Source organism: Pelobates fuscus, chromosome 1 (genome assembly GCF_036172605.1).
Source record: "Pelobates fuscus isolate aPelFus1 chromosome 1, aPelFus1.pri, whole genome shotgun sequence".
In the NCBI taxonomy this organism is placed as follows: domain Eukaryota; kingdom Metazoa; phylum Chordata; class Amphibia; order Anura; family Pelobatidae; genus Pelobates; species Pelobates fuscus.
In genome coordinates, this window is record NC_086317.1 from 384,386,467 (window position 1) to 384,412,004 (window position 25,538).

At 44.1% G+C, this 25,538-nt stretch overlaps 1 protein-coding gene across 1 annotated transcript in view; it reads right to left on the reverse strand.

Moving 5' to 3' along the window:
• Positions 1–25,538, reverse strand: part of KMT2D (lysine methyltransferase 2D) — a 109,118-nt gene that overhangs the window by 46,508 nt on the left and 37,072 nt on the right. The window contains exons 11-24 of the mRNA XM_063426065.1: positions 23,539–23,634; positions 22,578–23,440; positions 19,438–19,557; positions 15,138–15,248; positions 14,945–15,049; positions 13,705–13,886; positions 12,915–13,079; positions 12,716–12,825; positions 12,108–12,152; positions 11,793–12,002; positions 11,537–11,683; positions 10,458–10,574; positions 8,325–8,449; positions 7,458–7,611 (exon numbers count right to left, since the gene is read on the reverse strand). Coding sequence (XP_063282135.1) covers positions 7,458–7,611; positions 8,325–8,449; positions 10,458–10,574; positions 11,537–11,683; positions 11,793–12,002; positions 12,108–12,152; positions 12,716–12,825; positions 12,915–13,079; positions 13,705–13,886; positions 14,945–15,049; positions 15,138–15,248; positions 19,438–19,557; positions 22,578–23,440; positions 23,539–23,634 — 2,550 coding nt within the window. The remainder of the gene's footprint in view (positions 1–7,457; positions 7,612–8,324; positions 8,450–10,457; positions 10,575–11,536; positions 11,684–11,792; positions 12,003–12,107; positions 12,153–12,715; positions 12,826–12,914; positions 13,080–13,704; positions 13,887–14,944; positions 15,050–15,137; positions 15,249–19,437; positions 19,558–22,577; positions 23,441–23,538; positions 23,635–25,538) is intronic.

Genomic DNA, 25,538 nt, shown 5'->3' on the forward strand with positions numbered 1-25,538 from the left:
TTTTTTCTGGTCCCCTTTTTCAGATTTTTGTTACATCATAAATTAACGTTCTCTTTAAAGAGACACTGCACACACCTAAAGCAGTGTAGCGCTTTATTTGTGAGGAAAGTACCGTATTTTTCACTCCATAAGACGCACTTTTTTCCCCCTCAAAAGTGAGGGGAGATGTCTGTGCGTCTTATGGAGCGAATGTGAAGCTTTACTTACCTGTCTTGTAGCATGGTCCGGCAGCATAGCGCGCACCGCGGTACAGGAACTTTAATTTCAGGTTCCCATGGGACTGAAAGGAAGTGCGCACTCAGTGTGCACACTTCCTTTCAGTCCCGCCGGAAACCGGAACTTGAAATTGAAGTTCCTGTACCGTGGTGTGCGCTGTTAAGCCGGCCCACGCTACAAGACAGGTAAGTAATTATGGGACACAATGGGACAATGGAGGGGGGGGGGGGGGAAGGACACACTATGGGAGGGAAAGTGCACTATGGGAGGAGGGGAGAGGGGGGAGAACACTATGGGAGGAGGGGAGAGAACACTATGGGAGGAGGGGAGAGGGGGGAGAACACTATGGGAGGAGGGGAGAGGGGGGAGAACACTATGGGAGGAGGGGAGAGGGGGGAGAACACTATGGGAGGAGGGAGAACACTATGGGAGATGGGGAGAGGGGGGAGAACACTATGGGAGATGGGGAGAGGGGGGAGAACACTATGGGAGGAGGGGAGAACACTATGGGAGGAGGGGAGAACACTATGGGAGGAGGGGAGAACACTATGGGAGGAGGGGAGAGGGGGGGACACTATGGGAGGAGGGGAGAGGGGGGGACACTATGGGAGGAGGGGAGGGGGGGACACTATGGGAGGAGGGGAGGGGGGGACACTATGGGAGGAGGGGAGGGGGGACACTATGGGAGGAGGGGAGGGGGGACACTATGGGAGGAGGGGACACTATGGGAGGAGGGGACACTATGGGAGGAGGGGACACTATGGGAGGAGGGGGACACTATGGGAGGAGGGGGACACTATGGGAGGAGGGGGACACTATGGGAGGAGGGGAGGGGGGGGACACTATGGGAGGAGGGGAGGGGGGGGACACTATGGGAGGAGGGGAGGGGGGGGACACTATGGGAGGAGGGGAGGGGGGGGGCACTATGGGAGGAGGGGAGGGGGGTAAACACTATGGGAGGAGGGTAAACACTATGGGAGGAGGGGAGTAAACACTATGGGAGGAGGGGAGTAAACACTATGGGAGGAGGGGAGTAAACACTATGGGAGGAGGGGAGTAAACACTATGGGAGGAGGGGAGTAAACACTATGGGAGGAGGGGAGTAAACACTATGGGAGGAGGGGAGTAAACACTATGGGAGGAGGGTAGTAAACACTATGGTAGGAGGGTAGTAAACACTATGGGAGGAGGGGAGAGGGGGGAGAACACTATGGGAGGAGGGGAGAGGGGGGAGAACACTATGGGAGGAGGGGAGAGGGGGGAGAACACTATGGGAGGAGGGGAGAGGGGGGAGAACACTATGGGAGGAGGGGAGAGGGGGGAGAACACTATGGGAGGAGGGGAGAGGGGGGAGAACACTATGGGAGGAGGGGGGGAAACACTATGGGAGGAGGGGAGAGGGGGGAGAACACTATGGGAGGAGGGGAGAGGGGGGAGAACACTATGGGAGGAGGGGAGAGGGGGGAGAACACTATGGGAGGAGGGGAGAGGGGGGAGAACACTATGGGAGGAGGGGAGAGGGGGGAGAACACTATGGGAGGAGGGGAGAGGGGGGAGAACACTATGGGAGGAGGGGAGAGGGGGGAGAACACTATGGGAGGAGGGGAGAGGGGGGAGAACACTATGGGAGGAGGGGAGAGGGGGAGAACACTATGGGAGGAGGGGAGAGGGGGAGAACACTATGGGAGGAGGGAGAACACTATGGGAGGAGGGGAGAGGGGGGAGAACACTATGGGAGGAGGGGAGAGGGGGGAGAACACTATGGGAGGAGGGGAGAGGGGGGAGAACACTATGGGAGGAGGGGAGAGGGGGGAGAACACTATGGGAGGAGGGGAGAGGGGGGAGAACACTATGGGAGGAGGGGAGAGGGGGGAGAACACTATGGGAGGAGGGGAGAGGGGGGAGAACACTATGGGAGGAGGGGAGAGGGGGGAGAACACTATGGGAGGAGGGGAGAGGGGGGAGAACACTATGGGAGGAGGGGAGAGGGGGGAGAACACTATGGGAGGAGGGGAGAGGGGGGAGAACACTATGGGAGGAGGGGAGAGGGGGGAGAACACTATGGGAGGAGGGGAGAGGGGGGAGAACACTATGGGAGGAGGGGAGAGGGGGGAGAACACTATGGGAGGAGGGGAGAGGGGGGAGAACACTATGGGAGGAGGGGAGATGGGGAGAACACTATGGGAGGAGGGGAGAGGGGGGAGAACACTATGGGAGGAGGGGAGAGGGGGGAGAACACTATGGGAGGAGGGGAGAGGGGGGAGAACACTATGGGAGGAGGGGGGGGAAACACTATGGGAGGAGGGGAGAGGGGGGAGAACACTATGGGAGGAGGGGAGAGGGGGGAGAACACTATGGGAGGAGGGGAGAGGGGGGAGAACACTATGGGAGGAGGGGAGAGGGGGGAGAACACTATGGGAGGAGGGGAGAGGGGGGAGAACACTATGGGAGGAGGGGAGAGGGGGGAGAACACTATGGGAGGAGGGGAGAGGGGGGAGAACACTATGGGAGGAGGGGAGAGGGGGGAGAACACTATGGGAGGAGGGGAGAGGGGGGAGAACACTATGGGAGGAGGGGAGAGGGGGGAGAACACTATGGGAGGAGGGGAGAGGGGGGAGAACACTATGGGAGGAGGGGAGAGGGGGGAGAACACTATGGGAGGAGGGGAGAGGGGGGAGAACACTATGGGAGGAGGGGAGAGGGGGGAGAACACTATGGGAGGAGGGGAGAGGGGGGAGAACACTATGGGAGGAGGGGAGAGGGGGAGAACACTATGTGAGGAGGGGAGAGGGGGAGAACACTATGGGAGGAGGGGAGAGGGGGAGAACACTATGGGAGGAGGGGAGAGGGGGGAGAACACTATGGGAGGAGGGGAGAGGGGGGAGAACACTATGGGAGGAGGGGAGTAAACACTATGGGAGGAGGGTAGTAAACACTATGGGAGGAGGGTAGTAAACACTATGGGAGGAGGGTAGTAAACACTATGGGAGGAGGGTAGTAAACACTATGGGAGGAGGGTAGTAAACACTATGGGAGGAGGGTAGTAAACACTATGGGAGGAGGGGAGTAAACACTATGGGAGGAGGGGAGTAAACACTATGGGAGGAGGGGAGTAAACACTATGGGAGGAGGGGAGTAAACACTATGGGAGGAGGGGAGTAAACACTATGGGAGGAGGGGAGTAAACACTATGGGAGGAGGGTAGTAAACACTATGGGAGGAGGGTAGTAAACACTATGGGAGGAGGGTAGTAAACACTATGGGAGGAGGGTAGTAAACACTATGGGAGGAGGGTAGTAAACACTATGGGAGGAGGGGAGTAAACACTATGGGAGGAGGGGAGTAAACACTATGGGAGATGGGGAGTAAACACTATGGGAGGAGGGGAGTAAACACTATGGGAGGAGGGGAGTAAACACTATGGGAGGAGGGGAGTAAACACTATGGGAGGAGGGGAGTAAACACTATGGGAGGAGGGGAGTAAACACTATGGGAGGAGGGGAGAGGGGTAAACACTATGGGAGGAGGGGAGAGGGGTAAACACTATGGGAGGAGGGGAGAGGGGTAAACACTATGGGAGGAGGGGAGAGGGGTAAACACTATGGGAGGAGGGGAGAGGGGTAAACACTATGGGAGGAGGGGAGAGGGGTAAACACTATGGGAGGAGGGGAGAGGGGTAAACACTATGGGAGGAGGGGAGAGGGGTAAACACTATGGGAGGAGGGGAGAGGGGTAAACACTATGGGAGGAGGGGAGAGGGGTAAACACTATGGGAGGAGGGGAGAGGGGTAAACACTATGGGAGGAGGGGAGAGGGGTAAACACTATGGGAGGAGGGGAGAGGGGTAAACACTATGGGAGGAGGGGAGAGGGGTAAACACTATGGGAGGAGGGGATGGGGTTAACACTATGGGGGGGTAACACTATGGGAGGAGGGGAGGGGGGTAACACTATGGGAGGAGGGGAGGGGGGTAACACTATGGGAGGAGGGGAGTAAACACTATGGGAGGAGGGGAGTAAACACTATGGGAGGAGGGGAGTAAACACTATGGGAGGAGGGGAGTAAACACTATGGGAGGAGGGGAGTAAACACTATGGGAGGAGGGGAGTAAACACTATGGGAGGAGGGGAGTAAACACTATGGGAGGAGGGGAGTAAACACTATGGGAGGAGGGGAGTAAACACTATGGGAGGAGGGGAGTAAACACTATGGGAGGAGGGGAGTAAACACTATGGGAGGAGGGGAGTAAACACTATGGGAGGAGGGGAGTAAACACTATGGGAGGAGGGGAGTAAACACTATGGGAGGAGGGGAGTAAACACTATGGGAGGAGGGGAGTAAACACTATGGGAGGAGGGGAGTAAACACTATGGGAGGAGGGGAGTAAACACTATGGGAGGAGGGGAGTAAACACTATGGGAGGAGGGGAGTAAACACTATGGGAGGAGGGGAGTAAACACTATGGGAGGAGGGGAGTAAACACTATGGGAGGAGGGGAGTAAACACTATGGGAGGAGGGGAGTAAACACTATGGGAGGAGGGGAGTAAACACTATGGGAGGAGGGGAGTAAACACTATAGGAGGAGGGGAGAGGGGTAAACACTATGGGAGGAGGGGAGAGGGGTAAACACTATGGGAGGAGGGGAGAGGGGTAAACACTATGGGAGGAGGGGAGAGGGGTAAACACTATGGGAGGAGGGGAGAGGGGTAAACACTATGGGAGGAGGGGAGAGGGGTAAACACTATGGGAGGAGGGGAGAGGGGTAAACACTATGGGGGGGTAACACTATGGGAGGAGGGGAGGGGGGGGTAACACTATGGGAGGAGGGGAGGGGGGGTAACACTATGGGAGGAGGGGAGGGGGGGTAACACTATGGGAGGAGGGGAGGGGGGGTAACACTATGGGAGGAGGGGTAACACTATGGGAGGAGGGGTAACACTATGGGAGGAGGGGTAACACTATGGGAGGAGGGGTAACACTATGGGAGGAGGGGTAACACTATGGGAGGAGGGGGTAAACACTATGGGAGGAGGGGAGGGGGTAAACACTATGGGAGGAGGGGAGGGGGTAAACACTATGGGAGGAGGGGAGGGGGTAAACACTATGGGAGGAGGGGAGGGGGTAAACACTATGGGAGGAGGGGAGGGGGTAAACACTATGGGAGGAGGGGAGGGGGTAAACACTATGGGAGGAGGGGAGGGGGTAAACACTATGGGAGGAGGGGAGGGGGTAAACACTATGGGAGGAGGGGAGGGGGTAAACACTATGGGAGGAGGGGAGGGGGTAAACACTATGGGAGGAGGGGAGGGGGTAAACACTATGGGAGGAGGGGAGGGGGTAAACACTATGGGAGGAGGGGAGGGGGTAAACACTATGGGAGGAGGGGAGGGGGTAAACACTATGGGAGGAGGGGAGGGGGTAAACACTATGGGAGGAGGGGAGGGGGTAAACACTATGGGAGGAGGGGAGGGGGTAAACACTATGGGAGGAGGGGAGGGGGTAAACACTATGGGAGGAGGGGAGGGGGTAAACACTATGGGAGGAGGGGAGGGGGTAAACACTATGGGAGGAGGGGAGGGGGTAAACACTATGGGAGGAGGGGAGGGGGTAAACACTATGGGAGGAGGGGAGGGGGGAACACTATGGGAGGAGGGGAGGGGGGGAACACTATGGGAGGAGGGGAGGGGGGGAACACTATGGGAGGAGGGAGGGGGGGGGAACACTATGGGATGAGGGGAGGGGGAACACTATGGGATGAGGGGAGGGGGGAACACTATGGGATGAGGGGAGGGGGGAACACTATGGGATGATGGGAGGGGGGAACACTATGGGATGATGGGAGGGGGGAACACTATGGGATGAGGGGAGGGGGGAACACTATGGGATGATGGGAGGGGGGAACACTGTGGGATGAGGGGAGGGGGGAACACTATGGGATGAGGGGAGGTAGGAACACTATGGGATGAGGGGAGGGGGAACACTGTGGGATGAGGGGAGGGGGGAACACTGTGGGATGAGGGGAGGGGGGAACACTATGGGATGAGGGGAGGGAGGAACACTATGGGATGAGGGGAGGTGTGAACACTATGGGACAATGGGAGGGGGGAACACTGTGGGACAATGGGAGGGGGGAACACTGTGGGATGAGGGGAGGGGGGAACACTATGGGACAAGGGGAGGGGGGGTTAAAGAACACTATGGGACAGAGGCGGGGGGGGGGGGTTAAAAATCACTATAGGACAGGGATGGGGGGTTAAAGATCATTATGGGACAGGAGAGGGGAGTGTGTGATAAGAAACACTATGGGACAGTTTGTTCAGAATATTTTTTTTTCTGGGTTTCCTCCTCGAAAAACAAGGTGCGTCTTATGGAGCGAAAAATACGGTAGCTTTTTTTTCCCCATTTAACAAAAAGTACTGATTTGAACAAAAATTGTACATTTTATAAAATTAACCTTATTAAACCACCCTCACTGTCAGACAAGCTGTCCTGTTATTTCCTGGTTTGGTTAGCACAGTGGAGCTAAACTCAAGAGGCAGGCAATTGCTCAGAGCACCTGCCTTGCAAAGACTTTTCATTGAGTTGCATTGGGAAGGCGGTGTTTGAACAGCAACAGAAATTCTTTACTGGGGAAAATGTAAAGGGCTTGCAAAGGAATCGGACAAAAGATCTAAAAGTGTTTTTTAGATATATCTCCAAAGGAAATGCATAAATAAATGCATTCATGCCATTATTAGAGATAGATTTACGCAAAAAGTGATTTATGTGGGCAACAGTGTGTCAATTTAACGGGTTTTCTGCATAGAGCATTACATACAATTCCCCACTCCAGAAATACCCCACGTGTACAACTTTGACAAGATTTGGGGGAATTTATAGGTTCACAAAAATTAGACTGCCTACATCTCCCTCACAGGGATGTCAGGTTCCTGAATTATGGGGAGGAGAGTAGACAAGTATGCAGTGTGCTACTCGAGGTACCTCTCACTACAATCCAGTATTAGCAAGAAATCAGACAATGCACAAAGTTAACCTCCCTGTGTCTGGCATGTATAGCGCCCAAGAGATAGATTACACACACAAAAAAAAAAAAATTTACTGGGACCCAGAACTTAAGCTCTGCTAATCCTTTCCTACGGGCAGTCTTGTTCATAATGATTACAGCAGACCATCAGTATGTGTAAATTTAAGATACAGCTATATAATCTATACATTTCTGATAAACTAGAATACACCTTACCTGTGGCTTGCACTGATGTTTGGTTGGTGGTTACAGCAGCACTTATTGATGGGCAAGGTGCACACGGCACAGCCTTTGCTTTCTGGGCCAACGGCCGTGCAGCTAGAAGAGCTTGCTTTGTGAGATCCAACAAATCCTTCCCAAAAAATGCTTCCTGTGGAAGAAGGAAAAGTTAAACTTAAAACGCTGGAATAAAACAAAGTTGATAATAACTGAGGCCTTGAGTTGGAACTTGAATCAATGTGTTTCGTTTGGATAAGGAGAAAAGACCTTGCCATCTCCAAGACGATGAACTGCGGCCTCCAAAATACTTCGGAAGCTTTTAAGAAGCACACATGCCTGTTTTAAATCCTAACAGTTTTAAATAAGCTTCAGGGGTTTTAGGCTTTGTTTTTAATCCCAGTTTTAGCCAATTTATAGTTTGTGTTTGCTTAATGAATTGGAACATGCTTCCAGGACGCCATCTAACAATCAATGATAAAATATGAAAAAAATGGCTGCAGAAAAAGTAATACAATAATGACCGTTTATGCCAGCACGTATGCATAAGGGCATTCCAACATTGAGACAAAACAAAAACTACATTCACAAGCAAGACAAGGGGGAACCAATATGTGTGAAAAAGAGGGACCTCAGGCAGCCTTGCCTACTATCTATCTATAAATGTCATTTTGAAAAAAAAAAAAACATTTAGCATTTATATAGTATTTCCCCAAGAATACAAATTATTAATGCCAAAATGAGTTTGCTTTGTTTTTTTTATTAATTAACCCAAAAAAATCAACACATCCACCAAGGAACAAGTAAGTCCGCTATATTGGTTTCGTTCGTGCTTTTATTAAACAAACATTTTTTTCAAGGTCTTACCTGCAGATATGTTGGGAACATATCCTCAAGTTTGCTCTTTTTTCTGCCTCTTCGTTTCTTTTTCTCATCTGCCTCTGTAGCGCCTGCATCCACACCTGCCTCTGTGGGATTTTCAGATGGAGCTGCTGCATGAAAAAAAAAAAGGGTGGGTGGGGGGGGAGATAGTCTCAGGCTTATATATCTAATATGAATTTTTGCAATGTTAGGAAGACTCAAACATAGGATGAAGACATGGGGGGGAATGGAGGAGAGAAATAAAGTTATACATTTTTAGGGTAAAGGGTAACAAAGTAAACAACGTTGGTCTGGTACTGTTAAAGCTGGATGTCAAATCTTTCCCAAGCTCAATAACAATATAAAATATAACTATGCATCATTCATTGGTGTTAAATGGGGCGATGGATTGAACTGAATCAGAACTTTTGAAATACAATTTGCATGGCTTTATGAAAATGGACAGCAAGTAAGGTCACAAGGTTGATAAACAGAAACCCTCCCGAGAAACTTCTCAGCCAAAAGATGCTGGCGTGGAATGAAACAATTGCCAATATATTTTATTAAAAAATAAATAAAATAAAAAAACAGCTGGCAAACAAACCACTGTATTCCAAGCCATAAAAACATTCACCATCTATGAATGGAAAACCACAGGTGGCCTATTGATTAAAAGACAAATGATAGGAGTCTTGAAATATATAACTAAAACAATACAACACCTTGTGGTAGAAGGCCGATAAAGTAGATTTTTACCAGCATAGGTCTGAATTACAGAGGACAATCTTAATTGATAAAATCTTTGTTTATTTTAAAGACAAAACATCACAATTTTATCGAATGTTTATAAAAACCTAATGCTGATTTGTGGCACCATAGTATCACCTAATGGACAGGTAAAGCAGCTACATAAGTAAGCATTTAGTTTGTCTATAAAGCACACCAGTTATTAAGTTTAGAATCCCAATAGAATAGGCACACTTTATCTAGACTAGCCCAGTAGGCATCTCAAAGGGACACTTAAGGCCCTATAACCATTTCATCTCATTAAGCGGATTATAGTACATCGAGTCCTATGGCACTGTTCCTCCATTCAGTGAAACAGTTTTCGAGCAGTTTAACAATGGATGGGGGTCCCTGACTTCATAGACCTCTGTCTCCACTGGTGTGGCGAAGGGAGTGATTAAACACTTCCTTCTAGCCATACCCATTCAAATCTGACCGAGTTACTTTAATAGGCTGAAAGCAGTCCGCTGACACTCTCAGCCAATCATAGAGACCTATTGTTGCTCAGGTTAATGTTCCTTATTAGCTTCCATATAGCTTTAAAGCATTAAAATGGTTTAACACTGAATATGTGAAGGGACTCCAGGCACTATAACCATTTCAATAAGATGAAGCAGTTACAGTACTTACATTCTCCCCCAAACATAACTGGGGACCAGGGATTAAGAATCATCATAAAACCATCACATAAAAGATCCACAAGACAAGGGGCTGGAAGTAAGAGCCGAGCAGGAGAAAATCTAAGGAACCTTCCACTAAAAAGTGAATTCAGATAGAAACCTATTAATGAAATACTACAGAGCTGTAGCATCTCCAGATTGGTGGGGGCAATGTATAACATTTGCAACTATTATTAACCGTTATGTTAAAACAGTAGAAGTCAATTGTCAACTGTGGGTTAAGTGTGGACTTGAGAATTTTTGTACTTAAGAGAATATATAGTCATAGCTAAAACCTGGTGGAAGCAGATCTCAGTTTCTAACTGTAAAACAAACCACTAAACGTCTTCTTCCAGATAGCCTCCTAAATCCTATTAAATAATTCTTCCTTAACACAACGGGATTGATACGTTATTAAAGGTCATTGTTTTTTGTACTATAAATAAATCAAATAATATCTAGATTTGTGTATAGATGTTTAATTATTGTCATCTTCATAAATTATTGGCAACTTTATTATAAATATTGGACATGTATAGGCACTCCCTTTTTACACGTTGAATATTCTGAGCAACAATAATATAACACACTGCCATCAAAGTGCCACTACAACGGCGGTACCTTGCAGAGAAATGTCAGTTGAGCTTTACAAACATGGCTACATATGAAAATGCTGCAATAAGGAGCATCATACCATCATCTACGTGAATATCTTGATTCTGGCTCTCTCGACATGCTTCCAAAAATGCTGCATTTCCTTTCTTTGAGCGTGTATGTGTTTTTCGCTGTCTTATCATAAAGCCACCAATACCTAAGAAAAAATTAACAGGTTATTTGGTTAACCACAAAAACAAATACATTGGTAGTTTCAAAACATTTTTCTGTAGAGGACCATTGGAATACAAAGTTTATAAAAGTGGGATAAACATTATCACAAGCACCATCCTTCACAAACTGATGATACACAGGAAAAAAATTATTAGATCTAGAACGAGAACAGGGCATGACTGGCTTGGGTTCCGGACTTGTCCCACTACGTTGTCCATCCCTCCTCTAGCACCAGGGACCCAGCCATCTTTCTGGCAGGGAGCGATCCCTCTGCCCACTCCGTCCTTTCTGGCAGGGAGCGATCCCTCTGCCCACTCCGTCCTTCTCGAGCACAAAGCGATCCCCCTGGTCACTCAGTCAGAGAGCGAACTGTTTTCAGTCTTTTATGGCTGAAAGTGATCCCCCTTCCCATCAGTCCTCTCCAACAGAAAGCAATCTCAACAGGTAGTGATCATTCGGCCTACTCCTGGCCCAATCTTAATAAAGATTTTTTTTTTGACTCAGTGAGGCCTAGCTCTTGTGCTCAAGGGTCTAACAACTCTGTAGCTGATCCCAAACACCAAGAAGCAGGCCAGAAGACAGGCCCTTAGGATGTCACTGGGCTCCTGGAAAGAACCACACTTAAACACTGTTCCAAAAGGAACTGGAAAATTTCTATAATTTTCAAAAACTTTGGCCAACCTTCAACAGTGCTACATCGAACTTATGCTGAGATATTCAGAATAACACAAAAACATAAAACAGAGGCATAATAAAATACATAACTGTCACATAAAGGGAAACTTATGAAATCAAAATCCCAGAGCATTTTTTCCTGCACTTCACACAGTGAAATGTTGATAACCACTCTTTAACCAACAGATGGCGCTGCACTATAGTCCAAGGCCTTTATATGGCAACAATATCTAAAACAGAAATATTTCATTCCATCAGGAAAAGGCATACCTGGCCTGTAAGGTTTTCTTTTCTTTTTCTTCACATCTTCTGCATCCTCAATCCCTTTCCCTGCCTCAATTTCCCCTCCAACCTCTCTTTCAGGGCTTCCAAGAGGTTCTGTCTTAATCTCACACTCCATAGACTCAATATTACATCCTGAAATGTTTCAGCAAAGAAACAATAAGTGAAATAAAGAACGTGAAACTGACATTTTAGTTTTGCCAAGATCTGCATTGCACAACACAGGAATTTACAGAACTCATACCATCTGCCTTAGGTTCCTCACAGTCGCCCTCCATTTCCTTCCTTTCTTCTAAGCCAGCATGCTCCGGACCATCCAAAAAGATTTCTCCACCAGTACACAATCGTGAACGACGAGGTTTTTTCTTCTGAATGGGCGACAGAGTAAGACTGCGCAGCACTGCCATTCCTGCCTCTGTCAGCCAAACTCCATCAAACGGAAAGTATTGAGGTTCTAAAAACAATATATATATATATATAAATATATAGGAGAGAATGAACTACTTTACAGCCACACTTGTTAGGCTATTTTAAGCACACCATACTGACACTTGCTTACCTGGTTCTTTAATCTTTATTGGACTCTCAGGAAGGATAACTGGAACTGGGTGAAAAATAAAGAAAGGACATTATGTATACAGAGCCACATGTATTTAATGTACTGTAAAGACCAAGTAAACTGTAAAACAACCGTTGCCTACATAAAATAAAACTTCAATAATGTTTTATTTAAATTTGATAAGTTGCATGTCAATTTAAAGGTTCTATGCATTTCCCCCTGGTGGCTGCATCTGCTTAGACATGCACACAAGCAGGTCACTGCCCACATTTCCTATTACTGCTTCAATAAGGAGAAACCCTAAACCTCTGCTCAAATTAGATTGTAGAATATTGTAAGCAGATCTCACATTCATTAAGGACAATCACAGCATACAATCTCAGAAGAGCCAATGGATGGCACACACTAATTCTCTGCTTGTGTTAAGTGGATCAGCTGAGAGACGGTAAAAAAGGGAAAAATCGCATAGCTCGAAAAGTATAAACCCTTTTTGGTTATTTTTTTAATTAATTTTTTCATAAAAACAGGTGATTCTTAGCATTTGCACTGGTCACGCCATTTCCAAATCTAATGGCTCCTTAGTTGCAGATTTTAAAATCTCTACTTACCCACTGGTTTTACAATGTAGGGTTGGCAAGACGCGCAATCAAAACCTTCATCTGCAGCTTGTTCAACCTCCTCTTCTGTGAATAAGTTTTCACATACAGCATGAAGCCATCTACAGAGAACAAGGGTTAAAACAGGTTTGCTAATTCTGTCATTAGGGCATATATTAATGGAGTTCAAGTACTGAAAGCCAGCACTTACCTCTCACAGTTCTGACATTGTATGAGAAGGTCGCCTTCCATGTATTTCAGGTGGCATATTGGGCAGCTTACCAGACTGGCACAAGGTGCACAATGGGTATAATTATTCTGCCACTCTGCATGAAACCCTGGACTCAGAGCTCCGCACTGCATGCAGCACACACACCTGAAAGGAAAAATAAATAAATAAATAAATCAAGACAAGGAATTGGGGTTAGCAAATGAAAAGTAATTCACGAACAGACAAGAACAATGTTGCAGGTTAACCAACAACATTGAGTTAATGTTATGCTATGATTAAGTTCTGGTAAGCGTAAAGAAGTTCAATTAGTGTGTGTAAAATGTGGATAGATTAAATGTTATTGTTCCAGGAAGTCTGCAATTTATAGTATGCCATTAAAATTTTCTAAAGCCCAGCTGAGACACAGAATGCAACCAATACAATGCAATGTTTTAATACTGGCATTGGTTTAGAAGTAAAGCTCAGAATTACATTTAGCCAGCTCAAGTTCAATGACATGTCAGGATCATCATCATTATAAAGTAAATTGTCTGACCTAGGTCTTAATTGAGTTAATGGCTTTCCATAAGAAGGATTAAAAAAGCAAAACATAAGAGGAGATATTTCTCATTACAAATGGAAACATCTCAATGCGGTATGCCAAGCATCAGTCATTGATGTTGTGATCCCCTTACCTTATAGTACAAGCATAATTACAGTTCTCTGGTATACCATTTTTACCCAGGAAGCTTAAAGAGCACTTCATCTGAAAATTGCAACACCAACTCACCATTTGCATTTCCAGCCACCTTTGGGCACGGTATGCAGAGGAGGGTCTAGACAGTATGTGTGGTAACTGATGTCACAGTCATCACATAACAGTAAACGAGAGGGGTCTGTGGCTTTCCCACACACCTCACAAACTATGCATTCCACACAACGCCAGCCTTTCAGGAGCATCACCTTGGTAATCTGTTAAATCAGAAAAATATTGTAAGAGAAGGAGGGGGGTAAAAAAAAAAAAAAAAAAAAAACACCAAACAGACCACTGCATTTCCATTTAAAATAAAATGACACTGTCTCAACTATCCTCTATTAGAATAAATAGATTATCTAAAATGAGTGGCATGCAAACATACTAAATGTATCAAAATAGGTGTGTGAACACAGACACATTTATAAGGGGAGGGGGGTCAAACAGGAGTTCTGCAACTTAAATGTCCCTTGATGCTTATAAATCCAGCCAGGCAACATAGAACAAACCAACAACCTAGCACAAACAAGGCATCGGAATGAGGCTATAAAGCTAGTAACTGAAGCAGATGCACACACCAAAGTCACAGTCGATGTTTCAGTCCCTTAGCAAGACTTTTCTTAAGACTATTCCTGTTAATGGACTGAAATGTCAACCCTGACTTTGTTGTGTGTGTTTACTTTCATAATACGCAGTTTTATAGCATTGAACTAAATGAATCCCTATGGTGCACTCTCTCATCTTAATATTTGTAGCTACCGTTCTGTTTTCATACCTGCAAGAAAGGTGTTTTTTGGAGTCCAGTAGGACTAAGCAGGCTAAACAAATACTTGACTTCACTTTCCCATGTACGGCTGTGTGTACTGTAAGGAAGCGATATGCAACTACATCCTCCAGATACAGCCATGAAAGAGACAAACTAAAGGTTCTTGTCCAGTCAGGGCCCGATCTGACACAGCAGCTAAATGTGGTCTAGTTTGGTGAGATATTTTGACTTTAATGCACCGATGTTGGCTCTGCAATCACTCGTCAGCATACATGTTGCTGAATGAGAAAGTGACTGCATTATTAGAACATTGTTCGAATAGAAATATAAACAGGTTCCTGTTATAAAAAAAAACTATGCCTCTGCTACAGTGTCTATTTTTTGTAAATATGTAACTTCTATCTGCTTGTATATTATGTTACGTTCAGCACAAATGTGTAGTATACAACAAACAAGACAAATACAGATTGAAAGAAGTAAAATAAATGTTTCTTGCACCTTTATGCTTACCTTGCTGTTCACACAATATGGGTGATAGCATTGGGAACACTGGGAACACGCCAATAGATGACCCTCTGAGCCACGACCAAAGCTGCCACAAACCACACACATGTCCTTCAGGAGAAAGAAACACAAAAGACACCATAAGCAAAAGGTATCGCAAGTACTGAAATTGAACACATTACAGGGTCATACAACTCACCTGCATGAGCACAAACTTGTCTGTGTTGGAAAAAAGTACAACTGTATTTTGCATGGTGTCATCTTCCTCTTCCTCCTCCTCTTTACTGGGAGAGCTTTCAATATCAGCCATCTAAACATGTAAACATAACCAAAAGTAGCAAAACCTGATAAGTGTGTTACTTAGATATACAAATAAAAATAAATACAAAAGTTATGTTGCTACAACTGGAAGAGAGGTTCTGGACCATTCACAAGGAGAGTTCCCCTGCACTGATCACATGGAAATCAGCATGTGACCAAGCACTGCAAGTGAATACTCCTAACAGATCCAATTGAGCACTATAGTTGGAGAAACATTTTGCTCACTTCCATGCTACAATCACTCAATTTTGCATCACTACATAGCTCTCTAGCTAGAGTTCTCTATGCAGGAGAAACCTCCCACCCCATTCTTATATATCTACAACAAATGTACTCAGGGCCGTCTTTAAGGAGGGGCAAACGGGGAAGCTGCCCTGGGCCCAGTTACTCATGGAGGGCCCAAAGCAGCTGCCCCGTGGGCCCCACTGCCTGCAATACATTTAAAAAAATATATATTTCCCTAACTAATGGGCCCGCGGTGCTAGTATTGCGGCTGCACCGGGGCCCGCACACTAAGGGGGCCCACCGGGTGGCCCATACCCATAGGGCCACCCAGTGAGCATGTTCCAGCAGGGGTCCGGACGGCGCTGTGGCTCTTTAACAGCGCGACCGGGCCCTTGCTTAGCGGCTGCATGGGAGGAAGTGACGTCCGCGAATCACTTCCTCCCAACTCACAGACATCGGGGCCGTGCGGGAGGCTGCTGAGCCAGGATCCAGTGAGGAGGGGGAGCAAGCAGAGCCAGACTCCCAACTACCCCAGCCAGCACACTGGACCCCAGGGAAGGAAGCCTCTTTCAAAGGTAGGAAACTGAAGAGTGTCTGTCTGTGTGTGTCAGTATGTCTGTGTGTGTGTGTCAGTATGTCTGTGTGTGTGTCAGTATGTCTGTGTGTGTGTCAGTATGTCTGTGTGTGTGTCAGTATGTCTGTGTGTGTGTGTCAGTATGTCTGTGTGTGTGTGTCAGTATGTCTGTGTGTGTGTGTCAGTATGTCTGTGTGTGTGTGTCAGTATGTCTGTGTGTGTGTGTCAGTATGTCTGTGTGTGTGTCCGTATGTATGTCTGTGTGTGTGTCCGTATGTATGTCTGTGTGTGTGTCCGTATGTATGTGTGTGTGTGTGTCCGTATGTATGTGTGTGTGTGTGTCCGTATGTATGTGTGTGTGTGTGTGTCAGTATGTGTGTGTGTGTGTGTCAGTATGTATGTGTGTGTGTGTCAGTATGTATGTCTGTGTGTGTGTCAGTATGTATGTCTGTGTGTGTGTCAGTATGTATGTCTGTGTGTGTGTCAGTATGTATGTCTGTGTGTGTGTCAGTATGTATGTCTGTGTGTGTGTCAGTATGTATGTCTGTGTGTGTGTCAGTATGTATGTCTGTGTGTGTGTCAGTATGTATGTCTGTGTGTGTGTCAGTATGTATGTCTGTGTGTGTGTGTCAGTATGTATGTCTGTGTGTGTGTGTCAGTATGTATGTCTGTGTGTGTGTGTCAGTATGTATGTCTGTGTGTGTGTGTCAGTATGTATGTCTGTGTGTGTGTCAGTATGTATGTCTGTGTGTGTGTCAGTATGTATGTCTGTGTGTGTGTCAGTATGTATGTCTGTGTGTGTGTCAGTATGTATGTCTGTGTGTGTGTCAGTATGTATGTCTGTGTGTGTGTCAGTATGTATGTCTGTGTGTGTGTCAGTATGTATGTCTGTGTGTGTGTCAGTATGTGTGTCAGTATGTATGTCTGTGTGTGTGTCAGTATGTATGTCTGTGTGTGTGTGTCAGTATGTATGTCTGTGTGTGTGTGTCAGTATGTATGTCTGTGTGTGTGTCAGTATGTATGTCTGTGTGTGTGTGTCAGTATGTATGTCTGTGTGTGTGTCAGTATGTATGTCTGTGTGTGTGTGTCAGTATGTATGTCTGTGTGTGTGTCAGTATGTATGTCTGTGTGTGTGTCAGTATGTATGTCTGTGTGTGTGTCAGTATGTATGTCTGTGTGTGTGTCAGTATGTATGTCTGTGTGTGTGTCAGTATGTATGTCTGTGTGTGTGTCAGTATGTATGTCTGTGTGTGTGTCAGTATGTATGTCTGTGTGTGTGTCAGTATGTATGTGTGTGTGTGTCAGTATGTATGTCTGTGTGTGTGTGTGTCAGTATGTATGTCTGTGTGTGTGTGTGTCAGTATGTATGTCTGTGTCTGTGTGTCAGTATGTATGTCTGTGTCTGTGTGTCAGTATGTATGTCTGTGTCTGTGTGTCAGTATGTTTGTCTGTGTCTGTGTGTCAGTATGTTTGTCTGTGTCTGTGTGTCAGTATGTTTGTCTGTGTGTCAGTATGTTTGTCTGTGTGTCAGTATGTTTGTCTGTGTGTCAGTATGTTTGTCTGTGTGTCAGTATGTTTGTCTGTGTGTCAGTATGTTTGTCTGTGTGTCAGTATGTTTGTCTGTGTGTCAGTATGTTTGTCTGTGTGTCAGTATGTTTGTCTGTGTGTCAGTATGTTTGTCTGTGTGTCAGTATGTTTGTCTGTGTGTCAGTATGTTTGTCTGTGTGTCAGTATGTTTGTCTGTGTGTCAGTATGTTTGTCTGTGTGTCAGTATGTTTGTCTGTGTGTCAGTATGTTTGTCTGTGTGTCAGTATGTTTGTCTGTGTGTCAGTATGTTTGTCTGTGTGTCAGTATGTTTGTCTGTGTGTCAGTATGTATGTCTGTGTGTGTCAGTTTGTCTGTGTGTGTGTCAGTATGTCTGTGTGTGTGTCAGTATGTCTGTGTGTGTGTCAGTATGTCTGTGTGTGTGTCAGTATGTCTGTGTGTGTATCAGTATGTATGTCTTTGTGTGTGTCAGTATGTCTGTGTGTATGTCAGTATGTATGTATGTCTGTGTGTGTGTCAGTATGTATGTGTCAGTCAGTATATGTCTGTGTGTCAGTTTGTATGTCTTTGTGTGTGTCAGTATGTGTGTGTGTGTGTCAGTATGTCTGTGTGTGTCAGTATGTATGTCGGTGTGCCAGTCAGTATGTCTGTGTATGTGTCAGTATGTATGTCTGTCACAGTGTCTGTGTGTGTGTGTGTGTGTGTCAGTGTGTATCTGTATGTTGTCAGTATGTATCTGTGTGTGTGCCAGTGTGTATACCTGTGCATGTATCTGTATGTAGCCAATGTGTGTATCTGCATGTGTGTCAGTGTTTGTATCTGCATTTGTCAGGTTATGTATATGTGTGTCTGTATGTTGTCATTGTGTGTGTCTGTGTATCTGTATGTTGTCAGTGTATCTGTGTGTCTGCATGTGTGCCAGGTTGTGTGTCTGTATGTGTGTGTGTCAGTGTGTGTAAATGTGTCTGTATAGCTGCATCTGTATGACTGTGTATCTGCAAGTGTTTCTGTGTGTGTATGTGTATCACAGTGTGTGTGTTTGTGACAGTGCATGTGTATTTGTGCATACATCTCAGCCTTCAACACTACACGCAAATACACACCTGCATTCAAACTTCAACACTACATCTAAACACACCTCTTTTTTTAAACAACAAAATTATATATAAACACACCAGTGTATTCATAAACCAACACTACACATAAATGCATACTTGCATTTAAATGCCATCTCCACATACAAACACACCCCTACATTCACACAAACATACTCCATACAAAAACATGCTAACACTCAAACACACAAATACTGCTCAGTGCTAAATACAACCCTGCATGCATGGGAAAATGGTAGCGGCCCAGCTGTCAAAGCATTGTTGGAGTTGCATGGCAGATGGGGATCTACCTTTTGCCCCCTCTTGCCCAAAATAATTCATGCACCAGAGCCCTCTCTACTTTACGTCCGCCTCTGCGTTGGGGTGGACGGCATGATTGCATGCCAGGGAGGGGACGACAGGGTTCAGGGGGCCCAAGCAAATGTTTGCCCAGGGTCCAATCCATATTAAAGACGGCCCTGAATGTACTTTCTTGATATATCCTAACATGACTATGTGGAATAATAAACCGGTCTAGTGCAATCCCCTGCTTTTGTTTCCCTTTATTGCTATATTATTGTTATTCATATTACATGAGTGGAAACAAATCTACATAGATAAGACATTTAAAGGAATATGGTATGGTTATTTGGAGACAGATCGACCTCCATTATTTAAGAGAAATAAAACGATCTGAAAAATGAAACCGTGCTGGTCATGAAGAAGTTATGATTTCTTACCGGAAGGGTTTCAATAGAAGATGTTGTGGATTTTAGTCTTGACCTTCCTCTACCTCGGCTCGTGCCTGCACCACTACCTCCACGAGGCCGTCGCCTTCCAGGAAAGCTGCTGCTTCGACCCTATGCATCAAAAAAATTTTTTAAAAATAAAATACAAATTGCCACCAAGTATCGCTGGTATTTTATTTTAGATCCAGTATCAAAACATCAGCCCTGGAATAGATTCCCCTACCCTGTTACTATGTAATGTGTAGATGACAAGTTCAGTTTTAGGTTGTCATACAAATTTACATAGTCACATATTGTAATAGAGACATCTGCAAATGTATAGGTTCAAAGATACACACAAAACTTGAGTCTTACTTATACCGTATCCTTAAACCTCGTGTGTAATCATATAGCAGGGCTGCCCAACAGGTAGATCCCCAGATGTTGAACTACAACTCCCATGATGCTTTGCATGCCTTTAGAATGACAAAGCATTAAAGGAGTTGTAGTTCTACAACATCTGGGGATCTACCTGTTGGGCAGCCCTGTCATATAGTGTCCGCTTCAATGTTTTGAAGGAAAAGGAGATGTCTGAATATACTTTGAAGTGACTATATTCAAAGTTTTGCTTCATCTATGCAAATAAATAGAAGAATACAAAAAACTTTTAATAATGTGCATGTTTAAATTTTTTATTATGCATTTTACTGGAAAAATGTAAAGGGATACAACACCACACCATAGTGGTTATGATGTAAGGTGTACTCCAGGCCCAGTCCTTGGTAATAGATAAAAAACATTCTGCAATAGTTTGCCCTAATGCTCGGCTCCCGTCAGATGCAGAGGCCGGAAGTTCATTACGTTGGCTATTCATTTTGCAATACTTATTGCATTCAGTGAGATCAGGATGACCCTACATAAAAGGACATCAGAGTGGATATTGCAGATATTAATAGGAATGGGTTAATGCTATTTTAACACATTTCAACTTGTGAAAAAATACTTCAAACAATTGGCCATACAAAAACAAATAGACACTCTAATAACCAAAAGTACTGCACGGCAAGGGAACACTATATTATTAGAAATACAAATATGCTATTAAATTAAATAAATAATATGAAGTGGACTAGGCGCCTATGGTGCTCCTTTAATGTAGTGGGCTTTGGGCATAAATGCTGTTCCCTTTATCAGCTTATGTAAAATATTGCAGTTCCTGAGAATTAATATCCCTTCCATTTGGATGAAAAACACCTCTATATGAGAAGTAAAAACGTGTACAACATTTAGGACTATGTTGGCTAACGGAACAAACCACTGCATGTTTATTTACTATACATGTCGTAATAGACATAGCTTGTAGAGTCAGAAACCATGTTGTATGTTGATTGCATATCACTGGGAGAATTAAAAACCTACAATAATGATTGTGGGGAAAAAAAACAAAAAACTAACTCTAGTGTTCTATCGGAGATGCATTTTTTCTGTAACAGATCCTGACCATTACAAGTGTGGCTTATTGTTCCCACAGACAAGCATTGGATTCAGTGATTCTCTGCAATGAATAGGTGGATTGTAGCAATGTCCACATATGCTGCATATGAACTCAGTGCTTCTCTATAAGAAGTATCTGATTAAACCATCACTAACAAACTATCATCAGCATAGACTCTCAATGTAGGTTGATCACTATGTGTGCTTGTATTACATATACACACATATTCGTCCTCACACATTTGGGGTACATCAATTTATACTAAAAAAGGAACACCATAACAATAAAAATAAATATATTGTAATGGTAGCATGTGCTTAACCCCTTAAGGACCAAACTTCTGGAATAAAAGGGAATCATGACATGTCACTTGTCCTTAAGGTGTTAAAGGTCACGTAGGTGCCATACAGTTATCACTTTACGAATATTAAAGGCCAGAGGCTCTTGCTTACTTAGTAAAAATAGGTTGCTGCAGATTCATACCAGAATAGGGATTTTTATTAAACATGGATTTCTGTAAACCAAAGCTTTCCCTAGAACTTTGTATACTTGAAATGGAATTCCTTCCCCTACTGCTCAACTCTGCTTGGAATGGGAGGAAACAAAGAGAAGAAGCATTGTTAATGAGGTTACTAAGGGTCTGACATGCCACTATATCACGGTTTCGGGGGCCACGTTTCATTTGTCATCCCAACTCCTATTGTTGGGAATAAAACAATAGAATATCGCATCTTCGCACGGCTGTGCAAACCTTGCAAACCCATAGGGACTGGTCACCCGATTCCCGGAACATGCAGTAACATACACTGATCAGAAAGTTTTTTGTTTTGTTTTTCTTTCCAGCAGCCAACTGCTTCTCACAATGCTCAGGATTCATAGTGAAGTCATTTCCTGCTGGCCAACATGCTGTTGAAGGCAGAGACAGCATGGCACAGACTGCACACCCGCTACTGAACATCCAAGCAGCTGCTGTTAATCTGTGCTTTGTGTGAGTGTCAGAGAATATGTAGTTTGTGTGGGTTAGTGGATGTGTGTGTCAGAGTATCAGGGTCACACAACCACACAGCCAGGAGACATCATATACAGTGAACAAACATACACCACACTTGCATCAAGCACAGTCAGTACTCACCGCACACACTATGAAATAGGGGGAGACTATGGAAGGGCAGAGGCAAGACACTCAGTGTTATTTATTTGCAAAATTAAGCCAAATGGCAAATCCAAGTAAAAAAAAAGCCATGTTATGACAATAGCAGAGCTAGAGAATTTCTCCAGCTCAGCAAATGGTGCATCCATTCTTCCTTTCAGATTTATTTTGAGAAAATATTCAATGTATAGGGCTCTTGGAAGGGGTCCAAATCTTTTAATTGAAATTGAGTTAGGACAAGCAGATTATCATGACTAACAAGTAGATTGGGCTAACACTTAGTCCCTTGGACAAGTTGATTTAAAAAAAAAAAAAAAAGCCACATCCCTGAAATTCCATTTCAGTTTTACCAGGCGACCCAAACTAAATTATATCATTTAGTTTTCATTTATATGATTTTTTTTTTTTTTTTACTATTCAATAGTTTCAAAGCATTGAAATGCACATATGGTGTGTATCATTTTATGGAACAAAATAAAACTACAAGTTAATTAAACCTATACTTACATGTTTGACCCTAGAGCGTCCAGGAGAGCCTTTCCTACGTGACTTGTCCATATCAGATTTTCCACCAGTGGGATCATATAATAAGGAATCATCCGTCTCTACCATAGAGTCCGTGCATAGTCGCAAGGATCCATCTTCCTTGTTCAAGCACATTTCCATTGAGAGGGACCCACCTTCAGGGTCAGGCGAACCTATTGTATCCGAACCATGAAAGCTACCAGTTGTATCCCCCTGGCTCAGATTAGAGATCTCATTTACAATTTCTGATTTAATGAATGTGCACCTAATGGGTACATGTTCCTTGTGAGAAGAGAAATCTGCAAGGTCTTGGCTTAATGTATTGTCTGTACTTAACATATCTGTCATGGCTTGACTGGGACGATCTTCAGAGTCTAGAACCATTTCTGAGTCAGAAAGAGAGGATTGCTGATAACCGCTGTCTGGTGGTTCTTCCTTTATTTTAATGGGACTTTTGCAAGTTTTTTCATCTATGTATGGTTTATCTGTAGGAGTCCTATCTTCTCTCACAGTTGCACTTATTTGTGAACTGTCAGAAGCTGAAGGGACAAAAGATGCTTTGCGGGCAGGACAATGTGCAGTCACAGACTCAACACTTTTAATTAACTCTTGAATTGTATTAATCTCTCCATCTTCCACATCCATGTCTTCATCTTCCACAGTAACAAGGACAGGAGCTTCATCAAGCATGGGAAATGTATCAGAAATCCGCTCTTGAGGTGAAAGTTCTGCCACCAGTGGAGGTGGGCTTCTAGTTTCTATTGGCAATATTGGGGACATAGGAAGAGCTTCAGCAGCCTCATTGTCTGAGGAGGGAGGTGTATCTTCTTCTGTCGTCAAAAGTTCTGCAAGCAGAAGAGGAAGGAATATTACATTATGCAAATTAATACTTGACAGTATTGGGTTCTTCTAGGTTTTCAAAAATAAATAGAACCCTGCTTACTTTCCAACAACAAACTATCTGAAGGAGTTTCTGCCAAGCTGGACATTTCTGTCTGCACTTTGTCTTGCTGATGATCCATATCAGAGTCAGGCATCCCTACAAATACAGAAAGCACTTAATTTGCTTCATCACAGATTGCATGCTGAATCTAGAAGCTACTGTGTCAAATTCTCAATTACCTAGACAGTTTCTAACCATCACAGTATGTGCCAATATTATCAATACAATTATGTAAAGGGTCTGCTTCACACAAAAATGAACCTTCAGAATAAGACATTGCTTTTTTTTTTTTTTAAATCTGTTGTCAATTGTCCAATTATTGCTTAAAAATAACATCAAACATCTGAAATAAAAATCTGAATATGTTTCTGTAGAATTGCTTAGTTGATAACAGATATTCTATGAATAAAGGTTTTGCAAAATAAAATTAGAAGCAAAATTCAAATATACAGGGGGAGGGTATTATGACTACGTGCAAAGACAAAAAAAAAAAAGTTGAAAGTGAGATTTAAATATTAAGATGAGAACAGGAGAAAATCTACAACTCCTCAAAATGTTGTCTGTGCCCTGCAAAAATAATAATACAACACATATCGTGCAAGAACGCATTAACAATATAACACTCCTAATCGCTGTATTGATAAACCCACTCAAAACAGCTAGGCAATTGGATTTGAGATAATAAGTGAACTTTATCAATAAGGACGCCAGGATCACCAGAGTTGAGTTTAACAGAGTTTATTATCCGCTAATATACTTTAAAAGCTGACAGGTATACGTAGAACATGACAACAATTTCTAAGTGACATCACAATTAATGATTAGCTCCATTTAATACAATTTTTGCATGAGGATTGTGAGGGTAATAACTTATGCTCAATGGATATGATGTGCACCAACAAATAATGTTAAAGTGAACTCATTTAGCAGGGATTAGAATTTCAAGCACAATGATACTAGCCAGGCCTTAAAAAGTTACTTGCCACACGCACCAGAACTAAATTTTCCCTAGCCACGGCGAGTGGTAATTTTGAGGCCTGCATTTACAGTAAAGGACCAGTCGTTTACCGTCCACTAGTTTTGGTGGTACAAAACTCCCGCCCGATCTCAGCGCTGATGGGGTGAAGTGTAGCATACAAGCTAACCGTGTCTGTGTGGTCGGTTCAAAGCAGGCTGTCGTCATCAAACCTCTGCGTCCTGGATGCACTTCCAACGCGTTTCGCCCGCTCTGTCAGGCTTTTTCAAGATAGTGTAACGGCTGTAGGTAGCGGTCTTTAAATACAATCCTGTCTAATCCGTTTAGAATAGATCGCTAAATAATATCATATTCTAAAACATGTTGAATACAGGACACATCTATTTGAAATTAAATACAATCTGATGTAAAATAGTTATAAATAACATAAAAAGTTACTAGTGTGGAAATGAGAATAAACATAATTACATAAAGTTATCAGCAAGAAATAAAAAAATATAAACACGAGTGTACTGTTGTTGTAAATAGGATATATGTTATATTAAATATATAGATTGAATCAGATGTCTCATATTAACCCTTATGTTGCTTACATCCTACATATCTATAATGGTGAAGGCATGTTTATACATCCACATGGGTGAAAGAGAAGTTTCCCAAAGAAACAAATGGCTCAATTGAGGCAAAATACCCACATTAATTCCTGGGTTCATTCAAAATAAAAACAAAGACACAAATAAATGCATCCAGAAGTGGTGAATGTAAAGTGCTTCCAAGAATTGGATAATATAGTCAATATGCAAATTAGGGCAAAACCCCATATTGGCACTTTTCCTTCCAAAATGCCTTAAAAAGATGAAAAAACGTGCGTGTAAAGCTAAAAAATATGTATATTGAACCAAAAATATAGTTGTTCAAAAGCTGCTGCACTGCCATAGGAACATTTACACATGGCTTGCCATATGTCTAAAAGGTTTAAGTCTGGACACCATATATAGAGACTAGTCATAGAGTATTCACAATT